Source organism: Pseudoliparis swirei, chromosome 3 (assembly GCF_029220125.1).
Source record: "Pseudoliparis swirei isolate HS2019 ecotype Mariana Trench chromosome 3, NWPU_hadal_v1, whole genome shotgun sequence".
Lineage (NCBI taxonomy): Eukaryota > Metazoa > Chordata > Actinopteri > Perciformes > Liparidae > Pseudoliparis > Pseudoliparis swirei.
Genome location: NC_079390.1, coordinates 11375031 through 11392030, shown reverse-complemented (window position 1 = coordinate 11392030; position 17000 = coordinate 11375031). Strand labels below are relative to the sequence as shown.

At 47.1% G+C, this 17000-nt stretch overlaps 2 protein-coding genes across 3 annotated transcripts; both read right to left on the bottom strand.

The window, feature by feature from the left end:
* Positions 1 to 1772: 1772 nt before the first annotated feature.
* On the bottom strand, positions 1773 to 4978 carry LOC130191702 (oligodendrocyte-myelin glycoprotein-like). Its single transcript, XM_056411365.1, has 2 exons — positions 4971 to 4978; positions 1773 to 4197 (listed from the first exon to the last, which is right to left on the bottom strand). Exons 1-2 carry the CDS (start codon positions 4976 to 4978, stop codon positions 2820 to 2822), a joined length of 1386 nt encoding a protein of 461 aa, XP_056267340.1. The 3' UTR covers positions 1773 to 2819.
* Positions 4979 to 6729: 1751 nt separating this feature from the next.
* LOC130191668 (uncharacterized) lies at positions 6730 to 8828 on the bottom strand. 2 transcript variants are annotated; one of them, XM_056411321.1, is made up of 2 exons: positions 8736 to 8828; positions 6730 to 7903 (listed from the first exon to the last, which is right to left on the bottom strand). In XM_056411321.1, exon 2 carries the CDS (start codon positions 7893 to 7895, stop codon positions 7116 to 7118), a length of 780 nt encoding a protein of 259 aa, XP_056267296.1. In that variant the 5' UTR covers positions 7896 to 7903; positions 8736 to 8828; the 3' UTR covers positions 6730 to 7115. The 2 variants fall into 2 exon arrangements, with proteins under 2 accessions (XP_056267296.1, XP_056267297.1); XM_056411322.1 differs by having other exon boundaries at positions 6730 to 7861.
* Between the last annotated feature and the right edge of the window lie 8172 nt (positions 8829 to 17000).

Here is a 17000-nt window from a genome sequence, read left to right as displayed (position 1 = left end):
GAAGTTCTTTATTGATATAAAGTAGTCTTTAAAGTCTTTAAAGTAGTTATTTATTGATATAAAGTAGTCAACACTACCTATGATGCCTCAGAGTTATCCAAAACTGGTGGCTGCCTCAGAGGTATCCTTATTCCAAAGCAGCCTGGAAGTCAACCAGTCTCAACATCAAGTGCCTCACAGGCATCCAAAGCTAATTGGCTGCCTGAGAGCTAACCAGTGTTAGTAAGCAGCCTGGGAGTCAGCCCTCTTAATGTCCGTCTAGATGCCTTACAGGTATCTAAAACCAACTGGATGCCTGTGAGTTAACCTGTATACCAACGACTAGGCAGCCTGGCAGTCAACACTACCTATGATGCCTCAGAGTTATCCAATAACTGGTGGCTGCCTCAGAGGTATCCTTATTCCAAAGCAGCCTGGAAGTCAACCAGTCTCAACGTCAAGTGCCTCACAGGCATCATTTGAAAGATAACCACTAACCATTAACAATCACTCAAATACAGTGATTAATCTGCAGTAATTAATCTTACTTTGTTACCTAATATTTTAACCAGATTTAGCTCGCTAGCAGGTAGAAATGACATTACCACAGCTAAGATTAGCATAATCTATCTGCTAGCTAGCAGGTTGAAATAACATTACCACAACATTAGCCGCCCAAAAATAGCTACGTACCTTTGAAATTGTTGAACCGGGGTTTAATCGCTCCAAATGCGCTCCAAGTGGGTTTGGCTCGGTTTGAATATGCAATGCGCTCCAAAAAGTGGATTTGAATATGCGCTCCGCTCCAAGTGGGGGTAGCGCATTGATTGGATCAGAGTTTTACTTCCGGGGGACTTTTCCGGCGCCTTCCAGGCAGCGGCTGCCTGGAAGGCTCCGGTGAGGGCTCAAAACACCATCGAGCTATTAATGTGGCCGTGCTGGACTCAATAAGATAACCATGTCACAAGTTATAAGTGATTAAATAAAGATGCAAGGTAAAGGTGAAACTGAGACTTGAACGAGAGAAAATAAATGTAGTTTAGTTTGACCCTTGACTGCTTATAAATACCCAGCACACCAACCACTAGTTCCTTTCTGTTTTGGCATCTGTGTGGCAGCTATAAATACACCCAATTTATTCAGCAGGTGTTTGAGTTTTCAGAAGGAAGGGAGTTGTGCAGAGATAATGATCAGTCGTTTTAGATCACTCTGTCTGACGTCTATTACATCGGGTTTATTCAGTTAACATTAAACATGATGTCAATGTGTGCAATTTCTGGTATTTATCTGAGTCAGAGAGAAGGAAATTAATTCAAATTTTCTATTTTTTATGGATGTGTGTCGTGACTGGCTCTACATCAGATGTTGTGCTAGTCTTGTATAAAGTAGGTGGATATTTTTTCACTGATTATTTAGAAAACTAACTTTGACACATGTGATTGCCCAATGACCACAACCCTGTGTTTGTTCTGAGCTGCAAAGCGAGGTCTATCTGGAATAAGTTCCTTTGTACTTAGTGAACCTCGACTCAATAAATGCACTTCAAACCAAATATATGCCTATTCAAATCTGAATAAGTAACGGTTTGAGCTAATTTATAGCACTGAACAGCTTTGAGGGTTGATACTTGAGTCCCATGGGGGATGTCGTCGTTCAATACAAAAGAAAAAGAAGAAATGTGAACTTGTCCCATGAGACTATCAGTGAAAATATCCCGAAATCAAATACATCTGTCTTGCAGTTTTGCGTGAAGATAAAGGTGGCGTAAAACAATTCAAACAAAAAACAGTTGATATCTCATCAGTTTTATTAAGCGGATTCTGTGCTTTAATGCTCTGCGGCAATATCTCAGTGTAGGTTAGCATTCCTGGAGCGTTCAAACACCATGCAGATCATTTTCATGAGCGTCACTGAATCATGAAGGACACTTAAGTTTGAGATGTGATAGAAATACAGAAGCGGTACTTGGCTCTCAGAGTTAGTTAAAGATAGCGATGCAACATTGTCCGTTTGTCCGCCTATGAAAGGCCTTCGCTCCACAGTTGGTCTCTGTGACGCACGTGGCACGACCGCTTGTCGCACACCCTGTGTCCAGAAAGGACCACTTCTCTGGAGAGTGATGTGAGCAGGCATTTAGGACATCTATTGGCAAAAAATAGTCTAAACAACTGCATTTTTCATCATACCTAACCCAGTGCAATAAATACAAATAAAAAAAAGATATGATCAACACTTTTATTTTTGTGTTTCCTTATGGCCCTTCTTAGCCAGATGCATGGTTAATTTTTACTTTATTTTTATTTATATTTAGGTTTTATTCTTATTATCAGGCATTCTTACTTTTGAAGGTTGTATTCCTGTAAAAATACCTAAATAAAATATCAAGTCTAACAAAGATATGACCACAATACGATTAAAGCAATTTCAGCCAAATTCAGCCATCATTTCTTTTAAAGAAGGACAAAAAAGGGGAAAATAAAAGATACACAATATTGTTTCGGTCATAATATGTACTGGACTGACATTAAAAGGGTACACTGTAGTTTCAGATAAGCAGCAGGTTTCATTCAGTTTCATAAGAAACTGATACCTGGATGTACAGTGCCATCATGTGCTTAGCTTTATTCATTACAATGCTCTTTTTTATTTTTTTATTTGAGAGGAGGCTTGTAAAAAGTGTTATTAGAAAAGGTACTTTCTTGGTTTTTTAGCCCATTATTATTATAAAGTAGCATCATACCACACTGAGAAATAGCCTTTGTGCTTGGAAAGTGGCAAACATACAAGTATGACAGTACTTGGATTTGTCTTTGCTTGAAATTGACAGATGTGTTTGTCTCTCACAGGACTCGTTGCATCACGAGGGACAGAAGCCCGAGGGTGTGTAGGTACAGGTGCGAGGAGCGGGTCGTCGGAGCCGGGCCGCCGTTGCTGATGCCGCTGGGAACGGACTGATTCTTCCTCCTCACGCTCCTGGTGCGAAGAGTGGTTGTCTTCCTCGTCTGGATGGAGGGGCTCTCCGTTGTAAAGATCTGCTCTGTGGCCAGCGTCATGTCAACCAAGATGGGGGTTTCAGCAACGAAGCTCGTGGCAGGAAAAGAGGACGCACCACTGGCGTGGAGTGAGTCAGCGGACTCGGTGTGGACCATGTGGTCCGCGGCGGCATAAAGGGGATTCATAGTGAGCCGTGTGCCCGTGCTTCTGGGTCGCTGGGTTGGGGGGCCGATGAGTGTGGCCGCGAGGAGTTGGTGCTGCGTGGTCGGGGCTTCTTCGGGGGGGTGCGGGGCGGAACCAGAGACGTGCCACCAGGCGGTGATGCTGGCCTCAGGGGCCATGGAGCTCATATCCTGGGCACCCGCTGCAAGGGGCTGCAGATTGTGGGAGCCAAAGTGCCACCCTCCAGTCCTGCCAGGGCGCACCCCTCCGCAGACAGGCTGGGTGTGGCAGGGGCAGCCCAGGACGCGGGCAGGCGTATGCTGCGTCCAGGACAGTAAGTAGGTGATGTCGGCATCGAGGTGACAGGCCCATGGGTTGTCACCCAGAGTGATGACCCGAAGAGAGGACATCTTGTCAAAAACTCCAAACGGCAGCGTGGATAAGCGGTTGGCGTGCAGATAGAAGTGAGTTAGTCGGAGGAGCTGGTCCAGAGATCCCGGCAGCATCTTCACGAGCAAGTTGTGGGACAGGTCGATGTTCTCCAGGTGCACGGGCATGTTGGTGGGCAAAGTCCAGAAGTGATTGTGGCTCAGGTTGAGCGTGCACAGGTTGGTCAGCGTGTTGTTGATGAAGACGGCCCGCTCCAGCTTGTTGTCGGAGAGGTCAAGCAGCCGCAGGTTCCACTGGTGGACCGTGTCGTTCTTGTCCAGCAGCTGGAGGCGGTTGGAGGCGACGTGCAGCTGCCAGAGGGAGCGGGGCAAGCCGGCGGGCAGGTGGCTCAGCCGGTTGTGAGACAAGTCCAGGAGGCGGAGGTGGGTGTAGGCGGTCAGCTGGCCGTCCAGGTTGTGAAGTCGGTTGTGGGACAAGTTGAGGGAGCGCGCGTTGTGCTGCAGACCGTCGGGAAGCTGCCTCAGGCCCCTCCACGAGCAGTCAACCTCCCTGTGGCTGCGGCCGCAGGAGCACATGGAGGGGCACACGGCGAAGACATGTGGCCCCAGCAGCAACACGAGCAGGAGCTCCAGAAGGGCCTCGTTCGGGGACAGCTGAGGTAGCACACGCCTGCTGAAAGAAAAGATAGGGGGACAGGATGGGGAGAATGTTCGGGTTCGTCTCACACAGCAAACACTTGTTTCATCGTTGCTCTGAAGCGCCACCCTTTTGCCAGAATATCTTTTATTTCCATACGTCACAATATAACTTTCTTTAGAAGCAGACTCCAATGACATTTTCTTTTTTTATTTGTCAGAGAAACGCACACACACACACACACACACGCCTCTTAGCCACGTGCATCCTATACGTACACACACACGCTGCTCAATGTTTGCTGCACATCACTGCATTGCTTGCAGATGCCCACATTCACATGACATGCCATTTTGACTCATCCTAACCATGCAGGGATTTTTCTTTCTTTTTCTTTCGGTCAAAATCCTCACTGCAGATGGAAATGCATCTTTTTGCCACACCATTCGAGTTGAAAGAGGATATTTCTAGCCCGTTCGGGAACATCGTTCATCACGAAAAGGATGAGAAATCCCTGTCGTCATTTTCCCTGGCATCAGTTTGCTTGTTCAGTCATCAGTGGTTGTCAGAGCAGTCAGTCCCATGCTCCCGGAGGAGGAGAGCTGGCTCAATAGATGGCTTGTATTATTGACTGCAGAGAACTAATGCATCAGCTGGTGCAAAGGCAAGCAAAGACACAGCCAGGAGCCCTACACTGCTGAAACTGCAGTGTACTGTGTGTGAGCAAGGGTGTGGCAGAATGTGTGTGTGCGTGGGTGTATAATTGTGATTGTGCGTGAAAAGAGTCAAGAGATTTTTCCATAACTCACCTTCTCATCTTATCATTCCAGTCACTTTTATCTGCTCCTTTTCCGCCGTCCGGCAGCTGCTCTTCCCTCTCCTGCTTTCAAGCTCAGGACCAGCTGCTGCTCTGCTGAAGCGGTATTTTTCTTCTTCTTCTTCTTCTTCTTTTCTTCTTTCTTCTTCTTCTATGCCTGAATTCCCCTCATAGGATTTGACCCCTGCTCACTTGTCCAGTGCGGGTGTTTTTGAAGTTGCCTTCCAGTTTGTCCTCCCCGAAGAGCCCAGAGTTTGATATTTCCTTTATGGATCTTTGAGTTTGTGCGATCAGGCACTGCAGGCTTTGGATTTACTCTGTGCAGTGGAAGTGAGCGGGGAGGGGTGGGGGGAGTATTAGGAGGGGGGTAACTAAGGAGAAATGAAGCGCATAACAGAGCAGTCCCTGCACACAAGGCTGCTGCAAAGAAAACTCCTCAATCCTTCATCTGGCAGCTTTCAGGATTTATTCCTACATTTAAAGCGACATCTATTGTTCCGGTTAGATTAGTTGGCTGATCTCTGTCCTGTTTGCACTCAAAGTCAATTACACTGTTATCAGTTATCCCCCAAATCAATAGTACCCCCCCCCCATCTAAAGAATTCCTTTACAGAGTAACACACTGCTGTAATTAGTTAGTATTTTCCCCTTGTCAATTTAAACGCTGACACAAAGAAAACAAATTGACCTTCAAGATTTATTGCAGAGGATTCCAGTCCACTGCAGCTTCCCACCTGTCATCAGCAGTACAGGCGAGTCTCCAGGCTGCACTGCATTGCTGTACTTTTGCCACACATCGTCAGAGGGTTCTAAAGGCAATCAGGGTTTAAAATGTGGCATCACTGCAGACTCCTGATTGGTGCAGCCAAGCGGCCTTTGTTCAGTTGTCATGTAAACTATTTATACACCTGCTTGTGCCTCTTTTTGCGGTGCGTTTGTTACTTCCTCCCACATCTCTCGCTGTACTTTTCTCTCTTGTCTGCCTTAACTTCCTGAAGCTGCATGCTACCGAAATACTGAGTTTACTGTCATTGGCCCTCAATGACAAACCCTCTCTTCCGCCGTGAGACCATCCACAACATGCCACATGCTGCCCATGTGAGCGGTGTGAGCACACACAGCAGAGATCCTCCACACCTCTAAAATCTAGGTTTTATCGTAATCATTTTGGCTGCTGATGTACAATCAGTAAAGTATTTTTGACATGTACTTTCCCTAAGGATGGCTTTTACTGGATCCCATCTCTGAGCTCGCACATCGCCCAGAGCTACCGCCACTCGGAGCGTTCCCACCATCTTGCAGCTGGGGCTGCTTGGAAATAGGACAAACTATTCAGAGTTTTAATGAAGGGTGAACATCCATCATAACGTCACAAGTGAGCAGATGAACAAATATCTGCACCAGCTGGCGGAAACAACCGCATATTGGGGTTTTGAAAAGGTTTTTTGTTCGGCTTTGTCAGCTCTGGCTGAGGTGAAAGAGAGCGTTATCTCAAGCAGACCTCTCTCTCTCTCACACACACACACACACACACACACACACACACACACACACACACAACTATAAACTGTAAAACTACAACTAATGTCTTAAACCTTAAGCAGGTCTTTAAAGAGGTGACGACCGGCCAAAATTTCCATTTTGTTGGTTAAGCGGTCCTCAATATGTCGTATGTATAAGAACACACACACACACACACACACACACACACACACAAACATACTGTAGCTGCAAAGTAATAAAGTCAGGACTGAGGTTACAGGTGTTTTATTCCTCTGGTTGTTGCATATATCATAATGTCAAACATGTATGTACTTCATTAAAAAAATTATATGTGAGACACAAATTGACTATTAGAATAAAGATGAATATGTATCAATATTCCAAAAAACTAAAACAACAGAGAAATACAGCATCAACCCACTGTTCTTAAGCAAAAATGTGTACTCTGTGGCCAGCAACACGCAGCAGTTCAACTTACTCTAATGCAAAAGTGGCTCAAAGAAAATGTCCTTTATTTGATCAAAAAGGGTTGTAAAGCGAGAGGGAAGTTAAGCCAGATGCTCAGGAAACTCTTTGGCACACAGCTCTACACCTCCTCTTTCGGTTCCTCTGTGCCCTTCGAGGAGGGGGCCGCTCAGGCCTGGGCATCAGAGGCCTCCTCTTGCGGCGTTGAAGAGGATGCATTCCCCACAGCGGGCGTCGCGGGAGCTTCCCCGCTCTGAGCCGTGTCTCCCACCTCCATCTTGTCCTCCTCTCCCATTCGTCCGTCCTCCTTTGCCTTCGCCGCCTCTTCCTTGGCGGCTCCGTCTCCCACGGCCTCCTGTGTTTGACCGATGTCGGCCATTAACACGGCGGCCTCATTGGCGTTGGTCTCCGGCTCGCTTTTGCTCCTCTTGGCGGTTCCCATCCAGTATTCGGAGGTGCTGATCAGGTCGCCGTTGGCGCTCAGCATCTTGATGCGTCTGCTCAACCGGCACACTGTACACATCAGCAGCAGGGTAGACGTCAGCAGGACAGTGCAGGCGATGATCAGTCCGCCGGCCGTCATGAACACTGGATGACATTCCTTTTTGTAAAACATATAGATAGGTGAGGCGGCGGCGGCGGCGGTGGTGGTGGTGGTGGGCTGTGGGCTAGGTGAAAGGGAAAGGCCGTGACTATTGGAGTCCTGGGAGACGGCTGGAGGTGCCACAGTGGAAGGCGCGCCGCTGGCAACACGGGTGGGATCAGTCGGGGTCAATGCTTGGGAAGTTGATGAAATGGCGTCTGCGTTTGATTGTGAATAGTTTTTTTGTCCAGTTGCGGCAGGATCCTGACTGTTCGTCAAATTGGCAGTAGAAGCGACATTCTGAGCTCCACACAATAGTGCAGCCAGGATTTCTATGCAGTAGAACAGGAAGAGAGGGCCATTCATGTTGGTATCTGAGAAGACACGGGATGGCAGTTCAGTGCAAAATGAGATTTGGAATACAAATCGGACACAGTAAGAATAATTCGGAGTCAGTGCAGACACAGTGGCACCTCACATAATCTGTGGGGGCTATGCAGCCATAATCAACCAAAGGTATGTTTTTATTGTGCTGCTGCTACTGACTATTATTACTACATTTTGGAGGCAAACATTATACTTTCCACTCCAACACAAAGATCTTGCAGCTTTAACAACTAGAATGAAAATATTGACTAGCTAATAAATAATAAACGATGGTGCAATATCGTAGATCGAGCCTCACAGCAGTTAATCAGTTACATGTAGCCACACCTGACAATCGATAACATTTCAGTCATTCTTTCACAATAATGCATCCATTGTCATAATTCATTGATGTATATAATGGGCTATTCTGAATAATGAGTACTTTACAATTTGATACTTTAAGTATGTATTGATATACTTATGTACTTTTACGGAATTTTGAACGCAGGACTATAATATATTATAGTTTTTGAATTCTGATCTTAGACATTTTTATGGATTATTACCTTTTACACAACCATGTACGGTATAAAAATAACTTTTTTTTATTCCATGGATTTTTTTGGATTCATTTGAAAAATATACCTTATACATACGTTATATTGCATAATTTAAAATAGGCTAAAATATCAAATTGTTATCATCAAGATTTAGGACATAACCATGCAACAACACTAACTAAATAACAGGTATTCCTTCTTCTCAGAGTTCCGACTAGTTTAATCGTCTGAGTACAGATTTTCAAAGCAAAAGCATGTATTCGTTTGTATCACTTACTTTGTTGGTGATCTTCATATAGTTCGAAGAAGAAAAAGGTTTTGTAGAAATAAATATTGGCACAATGGGCGAGTAAAGTGAGATGAGCGAACGACTGGCGAAGTCGAATGACACTAATTTAAATCGTTGGCACACTCATACTTCTGACTTCTCTATTTGCACTATAATAAGAAAAGGAAGTGGTTTTGGTGTTCTGTCAGAGCTGTAGCTGGCCACACAGACATCTGCAGGTAGATGGCTATTAAAAGTTGCACGCACGCTAAATGCTCGCTGAGCAGCTCACCAACAGCAAAAAAAACTTTGATCATGACCTATTTGTTACAGTTTCGAACCCCGTGCGAACCCGCCACCTCTGCGTCCTGCTGCTGGAGTTCCTGTGCGCTATCCACTGCGCCGTCCACACTCTACCATCTAAGACACTCAGGCTCATCTGAGCCTTCCTCCCTGGTGACGAGCTGACTGGGCGTTGGCACTGCACACCTGCTCTCAGTTACAATCAACTCCAGAGACTACAATAACCCGGTCTTCACTCCTGCTCCTCGCCAGATCATCCCATAGAATCACCTGGCAAGTACCAGTAGAAGCTTAGAGCGACATTGTTGCTGTCCGTACTTTGTAGAGCTGTATTCAGTGCTTTGCTGCATTCCTTCTGACACCTTTTTTCACTCCAGACCTGCCGTGCCACGACCCCCTGCCTGGACTCTGACTACTCTTCCGAATGCCCCTAAGTATATTTTATATTTTATAGATCTACCTAAATACGTATGCTTAACAACAGCCTGTGAGTTTAATGTATTCAGGTATATTTATATATATATATATACATCTAATTGCCTTGTTGGACATTAAAACGCCTCGTTAGGCATTAACTCATTCCCTGCCTTCGGCGTACTGCATTTTGGGTTCAAACACCACTCAGTCCTAACAGATGATCTGGCCAACATGAACTCAGCTAACTCAGGAGGTCAGGCCAATCCACCTGGGCCGCTCGCTTCTGCCCATGCTGCTATTCAACGCCAAGACAAGGTGCTTGCTGACCACGCCCGGCTACTTCGTGAGGCTTCTGGTATGATGCAGAGCGTTGCTGGGGAGCAGCAGACCCACTCTCAACAACTACTGCAATTAGCCAGCGAACAACAGGCCCTGCTAACTCAGTTGAACACCATTTCCACCCAGTTGACTGCTCTGGGTGCCGCAGCCTCACCAGCCCCGCAAGTTCCTGTCACTACAGCTCCGGGTCCACTTCCCCCTCCTGGTCCTATAGCCCGGGAGCCTAGCTTAGCTAGCCCTAAGCCTTATAATGGGGCTTTCACAGAGTTTAGGGGATTCATGTTGCAGTGCAATTTTGTTTTCGAGATGCAGCCCAGCATGTTTTCCGCCGATGCAGCCAGGGTAGCCTACGTTGCCACTCATACTACCGGTGACGCTCTTCGTTGGGTCCAGTCTTTCTTGAGCTTCAACCCGGGGACAAGACACAACTATGCCAACTTCGAGAAGGAGTTCAGGAGGGTTTTTGATCACCCCGTCGCCGGTCAGGATGCAGGCTCACGGCTACTCTACATCAAGCAGGGCTCTCGCACTGTTGCTGCCTATGCAGTCGAGTTCCGCACACTCGCAGCCAGCGCGGGATGGCAGGACTCCACTCTGCGCTGTATCTTTAGAGATGGACTCACGGAGGTTCTGAAGGATGAGCTGGTTAGAGAGAAACCTGCTGATCTCAATAGTCTCATCAGCCTTGCCAGTGATGTTGACGAACGCCTCCGTGAGCGCAGGAGGACCAGGGGTCTCTGCATGTATTGTGGCCAGAGGGATCACATCAGAGACGACTGTCCCAGTCGGCCAAAAGATTAGGCTCACCGGAGACCAGGGGATTCCAGGTGAGCCGAATCTCTCGTTCTCCTACATCCACCGGCCCTGAGGTATTCAGGGACACCATTCTCCCCGCTTCCCAGGTGATTGGAGTGATCACCACGGATCTCGAGGCAGCGGTCAGGAGGGCTCAGTGCACTCAACCTGATCCGGGAACTGGACCCCCCAACCGACTGTTCGTTCCTGATGCGGTCCGGTCCCAGGTTCTCCAATGGTGCCATGCCAGCCGGGTGGCTTGTCATCCAGGGATCACCCGCACCCTGTCATTTGTGCGCCGGAGATTCTGGTGGCCTACAGTGGTGGAGGATGTTCGGAGGTTCGTTTCTGCCTGCACGGTATGTGCTCGAAGCAAGGCGTCCCATCAGGCTCCTGCTGGTCTCCTGCGCCCGCTTCCGGTCCCGTGTTGTCCTTGGTCACAGATTTCTTTGGATTTCGTCACCGGTCTTTCCCCGTCCATGGGCAACACCGTTATCCTCACGGTGGTAGACCGTTTTTCCAAGGCTGTGCACCTCGTGGCCCTCCCTAAGCTACCTTCTTCAAAGGAGACCGCTGAGTTGCTCATGGAACATGTATATCGCCTACACGGACTCCCAGCCGACATCGTTAGTGACCGTGGCCCCCAGTTTACCTCCCAAGTTTGGAAGGCTTTCTGTAGGGGCATTGGCGCCACCATCAGTCTCTCCTCCGGGTATCACCCGCAGACAAATGGACAGGCGGAGCGGGCCAATCAGAACATGGAGACAGCCCTCCGATGCGTTTCTGCTCTTCATCCGTCATCCTGGAGTAAGGACCTGCCGTGGGTGGAGTACTCGATGAATACCCTTGTCTGTGATGCCACTGGTATGTCACCCTTTGAGTGCTCACTGGGATACCAGCCTCCCCTGTTTCCGGCCCAGGAGACGGAGGTTGCCGTCCCCTCGGTGCAAGCCCACCTACAACGATGCCGGAGAATATGGAGGACGGTCCGTGCAGCTCTACTAAGGTCAAACACCCGTGCTTGCTGAGGGACCAACCGTTGGCGCACCAAGGCCCCGCAGTACAGGGTGGGTCAGCAGGTGTAACTCGCCTCGTCTGACCTGCCACTACAAGTGGAGTCCCGGAAGCTGGCGCCCCGGTTCCTGGGACCTTTCAGGATTGAGCGTATCATCAATCCTGTTGCTGTGCGTCTCCAGCTCCCTTCCTCCATGAAGCGGGTCCACCCAGTATTCCATGTCTCCAAGATAAAACCCATCTCCTCATGTCCCTTGACCCCTCCACCCCTTGCTCCCCCTCCACCACAGATGGTCGATGGACATCCTCAGTGGATGGTGCGGCGGCTACTGCGAGTGTGCCGTTGTGGTCGTGGGTACCAATACCTGGTCGACTGGGAGGGGTATGGACCTGAGGAGCGCAGTTGGGTCTCCCGGGGCCTCATCATGAGTCCTGAGCTCCTGCGAGAGTTCTACAGGGATCATCCTGATGCACCTGGAGGGTCGCCAGGGGTCTCCCGTCGAGGGGGGGGTCCTGTTACAGTTTCGAACCCGCCACGGGGTTCGAACCCGCCACCTCTGCGTTCTGCTGCTGGAGTTCCTGTGCGCTATCCACTGCGCCGTCCACACTCTTCCATCTAAACACTCAGGCTTTCCAGTCCCCGGTGTTCCGCCGCCGGTTCCAGTCCCTGATGTTCCGGTCCCCGGGGTTCCGCCTCCATCCCACCCGGCCCCGGGTTCTCCCCATCCCATCCCCAGACCCCGGTACCCTTGAGACTTCCTCTCCTGAGCCCGGTCCCCTCGCTCCCCATTCCTGTCCTCCGGCCCGCCCTCCAGACTGTCTCGGCCATGGTCTTGAACCCTCCTCCGGCTCCCCTCCACCCACCCTTGTTGATCTCCTGGGACGTCTGGAATCCGTCCCTTGAGGGGGGGGTCCTGTTATGGTTTCAAACCCGCCACGGGGTTCGAACCCGCCACCTCTGCATCCTGCTGCTGGAGTTCCTGTGCTCTATCCACTGCGCCGTCCACACTCTACCATCTAAACACTCAGGCTCATCTGAGCCTTCCTCCCTGGTGACGAGCCGACTGGGCGTTGGCACTGCACACCTGCTCTCAGTTACAATCAACTCCAGAGACTACAATAACCCGGTCTTCACTCCTGCTCCTCGCCAGATCATCCCATAGAATCACCTGGCAAGTACCAGGAGAAGCTTAGAGCTACATTGTTGCTGTCCGTACTTTGTAGAGCTGTTTTCAGTGCTTTGCTGCATTCCTTCTGACACCTTTTTTCACTCCAGACCTGCCGTGTCACGACCCCCTGCCTGGACTCTGACTACTCTTCCGAATGCCCCTAAGTATATTTTATAGATCTACCTAAATACGTATGCTTAACAACAGCCTGTGAGTTTTATGTATTCAGGTATATTTATATATATATATACATCTAATTGCCTTGTTGGACATTAAAACGCCTCGTTAGGCATTAACTCATTCCCTGCCTTCGGAGTACTGCATTTTGGGTTCAAACACCACTCAGTCCTAACACTATTTCATTTTTAAATTATTATTTTTGGCTTCAGTTCTGTCAGTAAAACTAGCATCTACTAAATTAAAAACTACAAAACGCCCCACAATCTGCTTGACTCCAAAGGTAGAAATTGGACGACTCGAACACAAGCGGTAAACTCTTTATTTATGGGAATCTATTTTTAGAAGCGGACATGCTGACGTGTCATGTCATCTCTCTCATAGTTTAAAATAACTTTTTTCTTCTTATTGGCGCCCGCAGTAGATTTGAGGAACATAGATATGCATACGTCTGTCTTCTTCACAACCGCAATTGCTCACAGATGACTTAAATAATCATCCATGTTCGCACGTCATTTCATGTCTTGTACCAATAAGACACAGGCCGGTCATTTAATGCCACATGTGGTGGAAAAATGTTGAAGCACAACTCACGCACAGTGAGGTCACAAGCAGGTATGTAAGAAGAGCCATCTATTTACTGAGTATATTTAAATATATATAAACTGTACATTGATTGTAAATGTTTTATTACGTTTTTATAAAGATTCCTCTGTGTATGTGTGGTAATGTCTGCAATTACACATTTAGAGGGAAGTGCTTGCTTTGGCAAGTTGCCTGATCCCTGAGACACCAGCGAGCTGCGAGGGAAGAGCTCCGGCTCACACCGTGACGACACGCTCCACTGGCGTCGGCTTGGCAGGCGTCAAGCTTCAGACCCTTCAGACGGTCAGTGTGTAACCCTGCTGGTCAACTTGCTGCGCTTTCGTCATCAAAGCAACGACATCGTATCTCAGTTGAGACGACCTCATCAAAGTGAACATCAAATGGAACTAAAGCGAATTCGATCATAAAAATACGTTGTTATTCAGACAGTCGTCATAAGTAGCGCTGTAACTTACTAGTACTAGTCCTTCATTCCTAACCTGGTTCTTCATTTAGTGACCTGTACTAGTACTAGTCCTTCATTTAAACCTGGTTCTTCATATATAGTAACCTGTACTAGTCCTTCATTCCTAACCTGGTTCTTCATATAGTGACCTGTACTAGTCCTTATTCCTAACCTGGTTCTTCATATAGTAACCTGTCCTAGAACTAGTCCTTCATTCCTAACCTGGTTCTTCATTTAGTGACCTGTACTAGTCCTTCATTCCTAACCTGGTTCTTCATTTAGTAACCTGTACTAGTACTAGTCCTTCATTCCTAACCTGGTTCTTCATTTAGTAACCTGTACTAGTCCTTCATTCCTAACCTGGTTCTTCATATAGTAACCTGTACTAGTCCTTCATTCCTAACCTGGTTCTTCATATAGTAACCTGTACTAGTCCTTCATTCCTAACCTGGTTCTTCATTTAGGAACCTGTCCTAGTACTAGTCCTTCATTCCTAACCTGGTTCTTCATATAGTAACCTGTACTAGTCCTTCATTCCTAACCTGGTTCTTCATATAGTAACCTGTACTAGTCCTTCATTCCTAACCTGGTTCTTCATTTAGTGACCTGTCCTAATACTAGTCCTTCATTTAAACCTGGTTCTTCATTTAGTGACCTGTCCTAATACTAGTCCTTCATTTAAACCTGGTTCTTCATTTAGTGACCTGTCCTAATACTAGTCCTTCATTTAAACCTGGTTCTTCATTTAGTGACCTGTACTAGTCCTTCATTCCTAACCTGGTTCTTCATATAGTGACCTGTACTAGTCCTTCATTCCTAACCTGGTTCTTCATTTAGTGACCTGTACTAGTCCTTCATTTAAACCTGGTTCTTCATATAGTGACCTGTCCTAGTACTAGTCCTTCATTCCTAACCTGGTTCTTCATTTCGTGACCTGTCCTAGTACTAGTCCTTCATTCCTAACCTGGTTCTTCATTTCGTGACCTGTACTAGTCCTTCATTTAAACCTGGTTCTTCATATAGTAACCTGTACTAGTCCTTCATTCCTAACCTGGTTCTTCATTTAGTGACCTGTACTAGTCCTTCATTTAAACCTGGTTCTTCATTTAGTGACCTGTACTAGCTATTGCCAATGCAGAACTATCTTATTTCATTCGTCCGTTGACTCGGCCCTCCCCATGGCGCGGGTGTAGAAGAGCCTTCTCTCTGAAGTGACCGTAGTAAAGAAGAGGGGCAGAAGTCTAGTTCCCGCGAAGACCTCTTGAATTACAGCACACTAAAAGGTTAACATGGACTTTTTGAAGAGACTCCAAACAAGTAAACTGCCCTACCCCAGCTTCACTTCATCCTCTACACTTGATGCCAAATTCATTTGTTGAAGCTGAAATATGTTTGAGAGAAAGTGAGAATTGAAGGAACGCCGCCCACATGTTCCCCTGAGTGATGGAAACTCCCACTTGTCAGTAACAGCAATGACAGTACAGGCAAGACCTGAGCACCTCTCGGCGAGAGACAATTTAAACGTCTCTAAATGAGATGGAAAGTTATTCAGTAAAGAAAAGAGTCTTATCCTCAGGAATTGCCCCCATATTTTCCCAGCAGGTAGAAATCCCATTCACAGTTCAAAGGACAAAATCTCCTCTATGACATCTCTCAATGTCATACATTATCTTCCCAATGATTTATTTGCTGTGGGAAACACATTGATTCTGCACATATCAATATTTCATGCTTCATCAGGCCCATGAAATCAGCCAAAAAACAAATGGCTAATTGTTGTTTGCTTTGATCGTCATGCAGGGAGGAAAGGGCGTTCTTTGTCTGGCCTCCCAGTGAAGGAAACGCTTTCCACTCACCAAATGCTGGTCATGTGACCCAGTACCAGTTGGAGTCAAAGAGCTTTTGGTTGCAGTGCATCAAGGCCAGGATAGAAGGTCCTTTCTCTTCTGTTGGCATGATACCAGCATGAAGAAATCAATCCATCTTTCTCACTAGTCACAGCCACACTTCAGATGCATCCTTACCGATAACAGCTTTCAAGGACTGAATGCAAGCAGTATTTATCATTTTGCTGACAGCTCTCAAGGTCTCACATTATGAATTTTTAGTCATCACATAAATGCTGCAAAAGCACAAGTGTAAAAAAAAAAGGCCTACTTTTATATTTATGAAGCGTATAAAAGCATTTCCTCCGCCAACAGTCCATACTGCTACAGATTGCAACTATGGATGAATGTGGATCAATACTACTGGTAATGTCAGTTTTGAACCAGATGATCTGAGATCCTCCTAAATGCAACCTGAAACCCCTCCCCTTTAATTCTGGAGCAGCTTTAGACATTTTAGTTGACAAACACACGGGTTGGTTTCCAGGTTTAAGAGATAGTCACTCATTTCCACGTAAGCTGAGTCAGCTGTTCTAGGTTAAAACATGTTTTTGCTCTTTCACACTAGTACATTGCTTATAACGACACAACATTATTTGACCAGAGTTGTAATCAAACACAGTTCAGAATACAAAGCCTGACGCTGATCTGATGCTTTATGTTGGGTCTTCATGCCCCCTAGAGGCCAGCTGGGATTCTGGACATTACGCAGCAGTTGCAAGCTTCTTCATAACCGTCGACAGAAATGAGCTCTAATGTTTATTTTTGACAACTCTGTCTTTCAGTTTGACCGTTTATAGGGACTCAACTTCTCCAGCAGGACACTTATGGACATGAAAGCCACTCGGTGTGCTCTTCTTCCAGAGTGGGAGACCTCCACCGGCCTGTTTCCCCATCTTCCTAAATGGCCTTATTAACTGTTTTGATACTCTGCATTTTCTTCCCCCTTTACTTGACGGATGACATTGTCGATCCCGGGATGTTTCCGGTACATCGCATGCGCTGTAACCACGAGGATACTCGCATGCCGCTCCACTGTGCACATTATTATGTCCCACGACTGGAATATATCCAGCAGTTATTAAGCCTTCGTTTGAGTACGAGACGAGAAGCTTCGCTTCCG